Source organism: Schistocerca americana, chromosome 7, assembly GCF_021461395.2.
Source record: "Schistocerca americana isolate TAMUIC-IGC-003095 chromosome 7, iqSchAmer2.1, whole genome shotgun sequence".
Classification (NCBI taxonomy): domain Eukaryota; kingdom Metazoa; phylum Arthropoda; class Insecta; order Orthoptera; family Acrididae; genus Schistocerca; species Schistocerca americana.
This window is the reverse complement of record NC_060125.1, coordinates 359693714-359708003: the sequence shown is the minus strand read 5'-3', so window position 1 is coordinate 359708003 and position 14290 is coordinate 359693714. Positions and strand designations below refer to the sequence as shown.

General features: G+C 36.9%; 1 protein-coding gene across 2 annotated transcripts in view; it reads right to left on the bottom strand.

Annotated features, from left to right (window-relative positions):
* The window catches only part of LOC124621811 (metaxin-1), a 29387-nt gene extending 18803 nt beyond the window's left edge, over positions 1–10584 (bottom strand). The window contains exons 1-3 of one of the 2 annotated variants that reach the window (XM_047147250.1): positions 10268–10584; positions 10016–10162; positions 9747–9850 (exon numbers count right to left, since the gene is read on the bottom strand). In XM_047147250.1, the coding sequence (XP_047003206.1) occupies positions 9747–9850; positions 10016–10162; positions 10268–10348 (332 nt within the window). In that variant the 5' untranslated portion in view covers positions 10349–10584. The remainder of the gene's footprint in view (positions 1–9746; positions 9851–10015; positions 10163–10267) is intronic. The other variant, XM_047147249.1, reaches the window with a different exon arrangement.
* Positions 10585–14290: the final 3706 nt, after the last annotated feature.

Sequence of the window (14290 nt, the reverse complement as noted above, 5' to 3'; positions counted from 1 at the left end):
TTTGCCTATGCCCATCCATCTTAACTGATAACTTGGTGATGGTTATGACAATCTGACTAAAAGAAGGGATGCCCTGAGGCATCAAGGAATTTTCATTTTGGTAATGGAAAAATTTGACAGATAAAAATTGTAAAGGGAGACCAAGGCTGGAATGCAGTATGGAGGTTCAAATGGACAAAGGTCACAACAATTATGCAGAGATGAAGAGACTTGCTAAGGACAAACTGGCGTTGAGAGCTGCATTAAAACTTTCTTCAAACAGTAGACCACAACAACAGTAGAGACAATAGGGTGAAGGAGTTAAAAAGATAGTAAGCTGAGAATGCTACTTCCATAACATTTAGTGATCTTGTACTCTAGCCTACTTTCCCACCTCAAATTAAGAATATAATAAACCTCTCCTGAAAGAGTCCATTGGGAGTTGATTAGGGTTATTAAAAGTAGTTGTTACATTGTACATATTATTATCTCTGAAATACATGAAGTCAGTGCATTTTCCCAGAAGATTAAAATACACCACTATTAAACCCTTATAAAAAGAGTGGTGATAGGAATTATGTCAATAACTACGGACTTATTTTAATGCTGAAGGGATTTTCATGTTTTTTGAAAATAGTATACCATCTTGTTAATGACAATATCCTTAAGCACATCACAATTTGGATTTCAGAATGGTTGCTCCACTGATAAATAGACACTGGTGTGCATATCTAAGGATGAAAATTTTCGAATGATGTGTCACTGGCAAGAAATATAGCTCAATGAAACTTGGACCACAGAAAGAACAGCTACATTATCATAAAGAAGGCAACTGAAAGAAATGACACTTTTAAACAAAGGCAATAATTACACTGAAGCCACCATGATTCACATGATCCCCAGGACATTACAAAAAGGACGACATGGTCCTTAATTGGGTGTGCGATCACCACAGATGGCAATGCATGCTCTGCAACGTACTCCCATGCTAACCACAAGGTTGGTATGGAGTCCTTGTGACAGTGCATCCCAGACTTCCACCAGTGCAGCTGACAACTGCTGGTGCATGTGGATGTGCCACAATACATCTCTCCAATCCATTCCACACATTCATGATGGGATTTAAATAAAGAGAACAGATAGGCCAATCCATATGCTGAATATCCTCTCATTCAAGAACTACTCCACGTGCACAGTCTGATGCAGTAACACACTGTCATTCATAGAAAGGAAGTGTGTGTGAAATGCACCCATGAAAAGATGCACATGGGGAAGGAACATAGTATTCTAACAATGTTGACCAGTGAGTGTAAAATGTTTAAAGATTTAGAGATCAGTAAGCCTATGCAACATTATGCTTCCCAACTCCTTAACACCTGGACCACCAAGACAATGATGTACATCAGTGTTCCTGGGTGCATTACCCAATCCTATCTCTCAGTTTATGAGGGAATGGCTAGCATTCTCAGACATTATGGTGTGGGAGGCATAAAGCTCTATGGGTGTAATGACCTCTAAATCTCTGAACACAATACACCCATCGGTCAACATTATTGTGACACTGAGCTAGTTCCCACGTGCATCTTTCCAGGGGCATATTTTGCCGAGAATTTTTATGGATGGCCAGTATGTGTGCATGTTGCAGACCACACACTGCCATCTGTGATCATCACAAATCCCGATAAGAACCATGACCAACCTTCTGATAAGTCCAGGAGACTATCATAAATTATGGCAACACCAGCGTAATTTATTACTGTCTTTGAATAAATGTCTCATTTCTGTTCATCTCATTATGTATTTCTTTCTGGACTATACTGTAGCAGTTCTTTCTATGTATGGTCGAAATTTCACTGAGCTGTGTTACTTGACAGACATATAATGGGAAAGCTACTTTCACCCTTAAGTTTTACACACCAGTGTACATTCTCAGTAAACAGATTTTACAAAGATTAAAATCCACTAGTTAGTATTTTCTGTTACCTATGCAGGGCAATTGATCGCAAATCACATTTTATTGCAAAAACTATAGTTTTACAGAATAAATGGTATAGCTTAACACATGGTTCACACCATACTTAGCAAAAAGAATGGAGAAAGTTACACTGCATAACTCGCCATCTGAAGCAAGGGCGCATTTTCATGTTTGAGGGGAAACCATTAATGGAGTTCGAAGTTCAATAACAGGTAATATTTTTTGTCATATTTAATAAGCATTTGATGCACATCAAATAGAATTAGTTCTGTTTGCAGATGACAAGTATTATAATCAGCTCCAACTGTGGAGATTACTTACAATGTGTGTATTTTAGGAGGAGCTCCTACTACTTTTCTGCAAATGATCTGTCTGTCTCTTTCTCAATGTAAAGAAAGTCCAGAGGATTCAATTATGTGCACTGAAAGTTACACCACCAGTGATAAATTAGCAGTATGAGGAGTAGTTGGTAAGCAAAGGAGACTATTCTTAATGTTTCAGTGTACATATTAATGAGAATTTCAATTGAGGATGAACACCATATTTTAGAATTTCTTAAACAACTTGGCTCAGCCATAATTATTCCAAGTTTTGGGGGGAGATAAATCAGTAAATTAACATTTTCATTCAGTAATGTCACATGGAATTTTATTCAAGAGTAACTCAAGTTTAAGAAAGAAGCTCATCATTGCACAAAAATGTCTCCTAAGAATAATATGTGGTCTCACACTACCCTCTTTTAGACAAAGCAGTTCAGTATTTCATTTACAGCATGAAAATAGATCCTTTCTCTGAGTAAATTTTTTAGTTTGTTTTAAAATTTTACTTTGTTATCTGTCAGACATTTTATGTCAATGGATAAGTTATAAAAAATGTTTGTTGCCACATTGTGCAGTCCTTTTGAGCTAAAAATAACTTTAATGTAGAGTAATGAATGCCATTCTCCTCTTAATTATGTACATAATGGTTCCTTTTTTACTGCACTGCATTATTTACAACATACTTAGGAAAAAAAAAAAAAAACTGTGAAGCAGTAGTTACAGTGTGCAACTCCTTAATCAGATGTCTACAAGAGGATTGTTGGTGGGTCCCAAATATTGTTCTTACAGCATGTTTTTAAGCACTGAAGACTTGTTGAAGTCACTCCAGAACATTATTGACTGCATCAACTTACTGCTTTGTCTCTAGTTTTGCCACGGTTCTAAGTGCAAATGTAGCTGAACTAAGTTGTTTCAGAGTTCCAAAATGTACTTTTCCAGATTAAGTTCTAATCAATATGGACACCAAAGAATTTTGAAGTTTCAACCCTATTTACTATTTCCTAGCCATGTGGTAAGGCACTGGTGTAGTACCCCTAGACGTGCAGAACTGAATATGTCGAGTCTTTTTTAAAACTGTGGGCAAGACCTCTCACAGAAAATCAGTTAATGATACTTTTAAAAACACTGTTTACTATGTCTTCTGTTTCTGTGTGTAAGCTTCGATTGATTACAATACTAGTAACATCTGCTACAAGAACTACTTCTGCTATTGTATATTAGACAGAAGATTGTTTAGATATATGACAAACAATAGCTGACCTAAGACTGAATATGTGACTTCTACCCATTCAGAATAATGTCCACTGACTACATTGGTTGAACTACTAAGTACAACTTCCTGCATTCTTTTGGTTACATATGATATTATTCACTGCACTGGTTGGCTACACCGTCAATCTAATAAACTTCAATTTTTTAGGAGAATATTGTGATTCACACTGTAAAATGCCTTAGGAGTTACAGAAAATACCAACTGGCACTATTTTATTATTTAATGCTTAATGGTAAGTGAACATGAAATGGCATTTTCAGTAGAAAAACTCTTCTGAAATCCAAACTGTGGTTTGTTGAGGATATTATTGTTGCTCAGGTGAGATACTATCTAGAATACACCACACTTTAAATTCTGAAAAATTATGCCAGCAGTGAAACAGGTTAGTAGTTATTGACATCTCTCCTATCATTTTTCTTTCAAATGGCTCTGAGCACTATGGGACTTAACTTCTGAGGTCATCAGTCCCCTAGAACTACTTAAACCTAACTAACCTAAGGACATCACACACATCCATGCCTGAGGCAGGATTCGAACCTGCGACCGTAGCGGTCGCACGGTTCAAGACTGTAGCACCTACAACCGCTCGGCCACACCGGCCGGCTATAATTTTTCTTATGGAGTGGTTTGACAATGGCGTATTTCAGTCTCTCTGGAAAAATGCCTCGAGTTAGTGAAATATGTAAATATTTCAGATAAGACATGGGTAATTATACAGGAACAAATCTCTATTACTCTACTGGAAACATGATCAAAACCAGATGAGCTTTCTACATATGCATACTTCCAGATATATTACGGATGTGTCCAATTCCAGCGAATGTTCGGCATTTGCGTAATCACAGAATAGAGTCTTTCCGCCTTCTTATGTACAATATGGCACATTTGTTTATACCGGGGATCAACTACCAATCTCTACACCAAGTTTAGATGCTCCACAGGTCGTTTTGCATTTTGCTACAAATCTCTAGCACTGCAACTGCTTTGTATGAAATAGCATCATCCATCAAAAGCCTCTTGGATCTTCCAATGTTATCCACTAGATCGTTTGGAACAGCAATAGCTGTAACACACTCTTGAAATACACCTCCAAATACTTTAATGTCTGAAAATATCACTTTGTTAAGAATGTGCTGCTGTATTTTATTTGACAGAAAAATCTTAAAAAATTCAATCAAGAGCTGGTTTGATATTCCTACACTTTTATTTTGTTAGTTAAGAGTCATTCCATGTCAAATCAACACAGGGGCCAACCTGAACATAGCCGATTTTCATAAAATGTGATGTGTTCCATTGACATGATGAGAGAACAAAATTACAGAATTGTAGCACAAGTATGACAAAAGTAATGGCCACCCGAAGCTCTAAAAATGTGCAGAAAACTCGGCAACCATGAGTGACAAAAACGGCTGTAACTTCTGTTCTTAAAGAGATACGACAGTCAAACAGATAATTTTGGAAAGGGCTGGGAACAAACTTTCAAATGATATGAAACATGGTCATATTTAAATCATGCACACAATTAATGTCAGTGACCTTTGATATCTGAACATATAACCTTCAAAATTTTTGAACAAAAAATACTTGCTTCTTCGTGCTGCACTACACAACATAGTAAAAAACCAACTGGGGTGACATTTGGATTAGGAGATAAAAATTAATTCATATAGCCATGTGATACAATAAAACAATACAAATTGTATGCAGACTGCAACAAAATGATGTAAAGTACATATTAATTTATATCTTCTAATCTAAATGTCAACCCAGCTTGTTTTTTTTTTTTTTTTTTTTTTTTTTTACAATGTTGTGTAGTGTTGCTTGAATAAGCAAACATTTTTTCATAAATTTTGAAGGTGACATGTTTGGAGATACTCAAGGTTACTGACCTTTTAATTGTGTACATTGTTAAAGTAAGGCCATGTTGCTCTCATCTGAAAGCCTATTCCCAGCACTTTCCAAAATTACCAGGTTCACTGTTCTATCTCCATCAGTACAGAAATTACAAACGATTTTGTCAGCTGTGATTGTCAAATTTTCTGCACATTTTAGAACCTTGGGCAACCATTATTTTTATTGTATTTACGCTACAATTCTGTAATTTGGGATCTTCTAGTCTTTCCTCATTGGCAATGAGCGCACCAAATTTGACAAAAATCTGAGATGGGATGCTTGAAAATTGTACTTTACTGTGTTGATCTGACATGGAATGACCCTTAAGTGACACTATGGAACTGTATCCAGTGCCTCCCACAAGTAAAGAAATACAATACATCAATCTGCACATGGTATCTACTGCTTTACAGGTCTTGAGGATGAAGAGAGAGAACTGCTGACATCAGTGATATGGGCCTGTAGTCCAGTGTTCGACAACCCTCCTTGAAAATGGGAACAACCTACATATTTTCTCAATTGTCAAATTTTCTCTGGGTTGGTACTCCAGAGAAGAGGAGCAAGTTCTTTCACAAACTCTATGTAGACTCCTATATGTATCCAAACTGGTTCAGTCACTTTCCCTCTTGAGTGATTATAATTGATGTTCTATACCAGTCACATATTTTCATACTTGTCATTTTGAAATTAATGCAACAATTGAGAGGAGAAACAGCAGTACACTCTTTCTCAATGTAACAATTTTTGAGTAGGAATTTTGTATTTTGGCCTTTTCTGTGTGGTAAAGAGTACAGTGTCTCCATTTCCCAATACGGTAGTATAAGTAAATGCTTCTAGTGGTTTATGTAGAAATGTTATTTGCTGCAAGGCTTTCCAGGTTTTGCGGTATTCACCTTGAAAAGCCAAGGCCAAGGCGACTAAACCTGACATTCTGGACATCAAATCTATTACCATATGTCTTCAACAGTTTTCCTTTCAACTTCTGAAGTGAACGCAGATTCAGTCAATCCACAGTTAAAACATCTGATGGTCAGTCTCTTGTTTGTTTTAGCATTTCTTACTACACAAATATCATTACCAGATTGTATGTTAAAAAGTCTGCAATCTAGCAAATGGTTGGGCTGGAAAGGCCATAGGCCTTCAACTTCCAATATACACATTGTGTCTATAGCTTTGCTTTTAACTGATGACTGCCTTATTTTACCTTCTATATGACCAACACAATGAATCAAAACAGTATGTATCTGCAACATACAGAATCTGTGATGTACATCTGTATGTTCCCCCACAAATCAGGGATGGCTAGTGAATTTTCAACAAAACTTGATGCACATATGAATGGATCAAGAGGAATGTTTGATGTGAGCCGCTGGCTTTCGTCAATGACATAATGTCAATGGCTGCTGTCATGTCACCTTTCGGTACATTTATACACAGTTTTGTTGTTAGCTACAACTATGAAAGCATAAAAAATGGGTTGTGACAGATTGATCTGCAGCTAAGCCTGAGGTCTAGGTTAGGGTGAAAGGTGACAGGTCAGTTATGAGTTTGAGAAGCCAACAATTGTGGTACTACAAAAACCTGGCTGTGATGTCAGACTGATCTGTGGCTGAGCCCATTTGAAAAAACTGCCAACAACATCACTTTACAGTCATCAACTGTTTAAGGCATTTGTCACGTTTCCTACATCACTGATCAAAGCCAACACTTGTATCGAACATTCCTTTATATTCCATATGAATTATTAAAAAATACTGGCAGAGGGAGAGGGGGTGGAGGGTTCGTAAGACACCCTATTAACACTAAAGGAGGAGGAGGAGGAGGAGGAGGAGGCGGTGATAGTAAGAAGTGACATGCAAAATTTAAAAGAGTGAGGGTGAGCAGTAGGGATGAATACTAAAGTGCTACAGAACAAACAAAATTTATTGAAAATATAGAGTTCTTTTCCTTCTTTTCTCTTTGCACACACATTAAGTAACTTCTTCCATTTATGTATGAAAAATTATATCCTCCATATGACTGCAAAATGCCGTGCAGCAATGAGTAATGCGTTCACTGAAGTTCTCGATGACATCTAGTGGGATGTTGTTAATAACACTTTTAATTTCATCCTTCAATTGGTGTTTTTGTTTGTGGTTTGTTCATATACACTTTTGACTTCACAAATCCTCACAAAAAGAAGTCACAAGGCGTAAGATCACATGGTCTAGTCAGCCATTCCTGGTTGCAATGCAGAGAGATATTTTTTGGAGGAAACTTTTCATTCAGCAGAACAATCATTTTATGGTACACGTGTCATGGTGAATCATCTTGTCAACACCAAAAATCATCATTTTCACCAATAAGAGGGAAAAACGAATTAGAAAGCACATTTTGGTATCGGTCATCATTCATAGTGACGGCAGCACCCACATCATTTTCAAAAAATTACAGGCCAATCACTCTTTGTGACCGGAATGCACACCACACAGACATGCATTGTGGATACATCTCATCTTCTGCAATCACTTGTGGATTTTCATTGCCCCACGATCTGCTTACCAACGTTTCCACTTAGGTGGAAGCACACCTCCTTTTTGAAAATTATTCTGTTTGGGAATTTCTTGCTCTCCACTTCTCATGCCAAGACGCAATGAGCATATCATTGTCTCTATCCATGCAGGTTCAGCTCTTGTGTAAGCTGAATCTTGTACGCATGCATTTTCAGTTCTTTTGGAAGGGTTTCATGCAGTGAACTTGGTGATAAATTCATTTGTTGAGCTCATCGGCAAACCAATTTTCTGGGGCTTACGGTCGCATTGTCATGTATGACAGCAATACCTTCTTGTTTTTGAACAGAATGCGGTCGTCCTTTTAATAGTGTTTGACACACAACCTGTGGTCTCAAACTTCCATATCAACTTCCTAACTGATGATTCAGTCGGAGCAGCCGTACGTCCGAGTGCCACATGCAATTCACAAACAGTTGCCATGGGACTATCACTGTTTTTGTAATAACTTTTTTACCATACAAAAGCTATCAAGCTACTAATGGGAAGGACTAAAGGTAACAAACATGAAAAAAACCATGGCTGCCAACTGTCATAGGGCAAAATGGTACAAAATTCAAATTTGTCCTTACTTCCCAGACACCTGTTACAAGATACCCAATACTGCTGTTGCAACCATAATTTTTGTTGTTACTTGGCTTATTGGTGGCACTTCTGACATCATCTCTGTCAAACAAAAATCAATAACCTTCACAGGGGTATCTTGGAAGTACTACAAAGCAAATGTTGCTTGTTCAGTGGTGAGTTCACCCAAGAATTTATTTATTATCTTGGAGGAGAAGCAAAATGTTTGGTCAAATTTTCTAGTAAATATTAACATGAATTTTACTGTATAATTTGTTCTTCACTAATACTTAAAAGTCAATAAAACTATAGACTATGAACAGAATGGATTTCTTTTCCTAACAGGTGGTTCAGTTAAATAAGTAACTTAGCAATTACAAGGAGTCAGACGGTATTACTCTCGCACCTTGCAGTTTTCCAAGTTTGTAACTTCACAGCAAGTGAATGACAAACCTGTAATCTATGGGAAAACAATAAACTTCATCTCACTTTTTGACTGAAACTGTATACAACAGAGCAACTACATAAACACGATTGAGTAACTTATTTGTACTTCTTCAAAAAGCCAAAGCACTTCACAGTGAAAATTCTTTAGCAATTACTCTTTGCTCTGTCTCCACTTTCTCCTTTCTTTTATCCATGCTCTTCAGTTTCCTCATCCGTCTACTTAAAGTTCTTGTTCTACTTTTTTGTGCCTTAACTTCTGTACTGTGGAATATCCTACCTGTATTTCTTATGCAGTTTAATTTTCTTCAATTCTCCCAATTCACCGTCAAGAAATCACAGTGTTACAGCACCAGTATAGTGTTGTTTCTCAATGAGGAAAAGGTGACTTTTTTATGATTAATTGGAACAAATTATTAGTAGCCTATACATCCACGAGACTACCAAAAAAAGATACTGTAAACCAAATGAAATTTCATTTTTGAAAACAAGACGCTTCATACATCTGTAATCTTGAATCCCATCCATTGATTTGTCAATACCATTCCCAAATAACGGAAATGAATTGTAGCTGCACTAACTTCCAGAAATTAAGCTCATAAGATAGGGAAGAGAACATATCACTGAAAAACATCACATTCTTAGTTTCAGCTTCACTCAACAACGGTGTCTCAAAAACGCTTTTAACGCACAAAAAAAACTCGATAACATAGCAGACTGGAAGGCTATTTTAACAAAGAGTGACTCACCAAGCAAACTGCAAACTTGGATATAACTTTTGTTTAAGAAGTTCCGAAAACGCTACAATTTCTGCTTGTTGCTTTGGAATCAGCAGATAATCAGCAATGAAATTCTGAAATGTAATACACTGTGACAAATCACAAAAAAATTGGCTACTAAACATGAACGAAAAATTTATGAAAATAATTATTTTGGGAATTTGTTTATTTTTAATGTTTCTGCTGTAACGTCATTGCATATAATAGAGTTATTTTCTAAAATGTCACAAAATTTTTACCTTCTTCCTTAGATAACTACATATTTCGTCGAAACCACATATAACATGACTTCCATGCCTGAATACAGGCAGTTTTCCTTTTGGCGTCCGAAACGGATTATTTGTTGCATTATACTGCAGAGGTACCCCGCAAAATGTTGCATACGCCTGTAATTAATGTAAAATGACAACACGTTCTATGACAATAATATGTGTTGGGGATGTATTCTAGTCACAAATTATTGAGGTTGGTTCGCTGAAACACATTCTTACCATTACTTCTAGACAATGTAAATCAACTGAAGCTAGCCCCCAATCGCCTGCCCACACATCAAGTTCCATAGGGTGATTCATTATTAATGGAATAAATGCACTTTTCGGCTTCCTAAATGCAATAGTTGTTTACGCCAACACAATAATATTTTGTGTTAGTTACACATTTCAATTCACACTTATCGATGCGCAGTCTCGAGAAAAAATTAAGCCTTCTACAGTACTTAATCGATTTCAAATACACAAAAACACAGTAACACAAAATAATGCCGGTTATCCCATGCGTCAATAGTATGCATTCTTCGGTTCAAAGATTATCTCACAAACCGAGAGAAATTCCACTTGAGATTTTTTCGCAAGGGAAACTAGTAATTTTTCTTCGAGTGAAAGTTGAGCATCTATTACTTTTAATCATTAAACAAGTATTCAAGTAAATATTTAAAAGTCGATTTAAGGCCAACACACTGGACGACACGGCACGTCAAAATGTTCCACGATGTATTTCGAATGGTGGCATTCACAAAGGCAATCAACGAACCGACACTTCACGTCACGTTACGTCAAGATTTGCCCCCTGGAAAAAGTTTTCACTTTGGCGTCATATGCTAACATAGGAAGTTAACCTACTCTCTACTGGTGGATTTCACGCGTTTGTGCCTTCTTTATCTTTATTTTATTATTGCTCTTTGTTTTTCTGGCAAATCGCAAATGTTCCATGTTGACCATATTTTTTCCATTGAGTGTTCTATTTATTTTTATTAATTCTTCCACAGGCAGGGTCGTATATAAGCGAAAAATTATTTAGATTTTAGAATAACAGTACAGAGGTGACTCCCACACTACACATAAACAAGAACAAAAGTTAATGGCCAGTAATTTTCATAAAGTAAATCTTAAGTGAAAAGTCAGCTCAAATGAATGAGAAAAATACAGCAGTTTCATATGTTATTAGTTATGTAATGAAAAAACGTAATGGGTAGGCCGGCCGGAGTGGCCGATACCAATCAAATTTGCGTATTTCAGAACGAACTTCGTCAGTTGGCAGCTTGTGAAGTGAAGTCTCTGTTCCGATACAACGCCGAAGAAGTGAATGTCCCCCAAGAAACTTATATTGACGGAAATGGTGGAAGATAAGCTGTTACCACTTTAAAACGAAAATAAAGTAAATTGAATTGTTTAAAATATGTGTAAATAACCGACTGAATTTTAATTATACTATTTTTTCACATCAATAATAATTTACAGGAAAAAAGCGGTTCTAGGCGCTACAGTGTGGAATCACACGACCGCTACGGTCGCAGGTTCGAATCCTGCCTCGGGCATGGATGTGTGTGATGTCCTTAGGTTATTTAGGTTTAAGTAGTTCTAAGTTCTAGGGGACTGATGACCTCAGAAGTTAAGTCTCATAGCGCTCAGAGCCATTTGAACCATAGTGGGTAAGGTAAACACTCTCCTTTTATTTCCTGATAGATATTGTTTTTTTTTTTTGTTTGTATATATCTTCGTTAGCAAATAAATATCGATATTTGAAAATGTTTTTTTTTTTCTTTTTTTATTGCTCAGTACTTCACCAAAACACATTAATCAAGAACATAAATTATAAAGTTTGCTTTGAACATTGAAACTTTTTAACGAGATAGCTTTAAGGAGTCCTCACACTGGACAAGATAGCTTATGTCGACATGGACGCAGTTGCCAAAGCCGACTGTACGAGACATAGCGTCTGCATCATATTCGATTTGGTAATTAATGTGACTTGCACAAGTACCTTGGTTATATGCGACCACAGTGTTCTCCAGTGGCAATTGATTTATCTGGTTCTCAAACCACATAGTTGATTCAAGAATTGGAGTTTAATATTTCCAAGTTAGCTCCATTAAAAAGAACATTTCGTTCTTTTTCCATCTGTCAGTCATGTTGTTCTGTCTATGGTAGACATAAATAAAAACTTCAATGCAAATACATTTCTCAGGTTTGCAATCTGATCGTATTGTGTAAATCCCACAATATTTCATCGATGCAACTGCTCGGCATCTTCAGGTGGTGGTAGTTGCTGCTGTCACTGCTGCAAGATATGACTGATGATAATCACACAGCGGCGTCGAAATTTATCAGGCCAGCAGGAGGCAATATACAAGTGTGGGAAGATGGTAACATTTGGAGGAAAGTGGCGTTCCTAGCGCCCCCTACCAGGAAGTGCAGAAAGGTCTCCCGCATGTGTGCTGTGGGCAACGACTGTGCTGTTGGACGCTCCTGTGATTAAAAACTGAATTAATTCTCAGCTGTACATTGAGTCAAATCATGAATCGGAAGTTCTTGTTCTCCCTGTTTTGATTTAATGGCACCCAGTACTGGAGTCCAGGTGGCACTTAATTGAAAACCTGCATCGCTGTTGATAAGACTGTCCGCTATACAGATATGTATGGCCTCCTTATCGACACAGTCCCAGAAAGATGACGCCGGGGAGAAAATTTCCATCCTTTCATCAAACATGCAATGCCCCTTGTCCGGGCAATACTCTGCTATCACTGATTTATCAGGTTGCCCCAGGCGTGTATGACAATGGTATTTGACACAAGATTCTTGCATGGTTTGGCATATCTGCCCAATATAAGATTTCCGCATTGTCATGGGATGTCACGTTTCATGAGACCAAGGTCAACTTTAACTGAGGACAATAAATTACTAAATTTTGCTGGTGGCCGAAAAACTCACTTGATGTGTCTGTTGATCATTTTTTCTATTCATGAAGACATGTCACCAAAATTGGGCAAGAACACCATTGCAATGGGAATGCATTGCGTATATATATATCGGAATATATATATTGGAATACCATTCTTAGATGTATCTCCATGTAGATTGTCAGCATCTGAGACCACATATGCTCTATACATCAAAGAGTGTAAAACACTATTGCATTGTGCAGGGTGATGACATCTTGTGACCTGCAAATATAGCTCTGTCTGAGTTGGTTTGTGATAGACACTATATACCAATATACCATTGGCTTTTCTTTTGACCATTACATCCAGGAATGGTATAATGCCATCTTTTTCCACTTCCGTAGTGAACTGTATATTCGAATGGAGCGAGTTCAGATGCTGGTGAAACACAGGCAATGTCTCTATTCAGTGGTGCCACACCATAAATGTCTCATCTATGTGCCGCCAGAAGTATGAAGTTTGAGACTTACTGACAGCAGTGCCTTTTCCTCAAAGTATTCTGTAAAACAGTTGGCCTCTATGGGAGAAAGAGGACTTCACATGGTGGCACCATCCACTTGTTCAAAAGATTGGTCTCTGAATAAGAAATAAGTTGAGGTAAGCACATGTTTAAACAATGCAACAATGTCTTTCTCAAACTGTCTGCTGATAAGTTACTAAAGTCCTCTGTAGGACTCATTAGAACTTATTAGTATTCAGTAGCAAAATCCTTAGAACATATGAATTACAAGACTTAAACAAGAAAGTACAAAATATCTTACTGCAAGTAGTGCAAGATCACTTATACATAAAGTGAATCAAATAAACTTACCCCTGATAGAGAGATATAACATCGAATATTACAGAACATTCTACTATTAAATTAATAAGAATGTCCCAGAACATTCTAGAAAATGTGAAGGCAAACAAAGAAAATTGGATTCAGTGTGAAACAAACAAGTTACAAATCAGTTCATAATACCATATCTCTATTCATTACACTACACTGAACTTCCACTATATGCAAAAATATAGTGTATCCTACCATATCCAGAAGGCTTTTATGACCAATATTTTGTTATCAGACGTTTTATTATAACTAGTCATACAAAAAATTACTTTCTGATGGATCTTCAATGTGCCAGTGCCTTGAAATGACATGCTTTCATAACACGAAAGTTATAATACGAATATTATTTAATCACAAGTATGACATTTCTCGTCACTTTACTACAACAAATCGTACCTATAGTGTATAGAGATCCTCAATGTCATAGTGCTTTGAATCAGCATAATATAGTCACAGGATGCAAGTTAT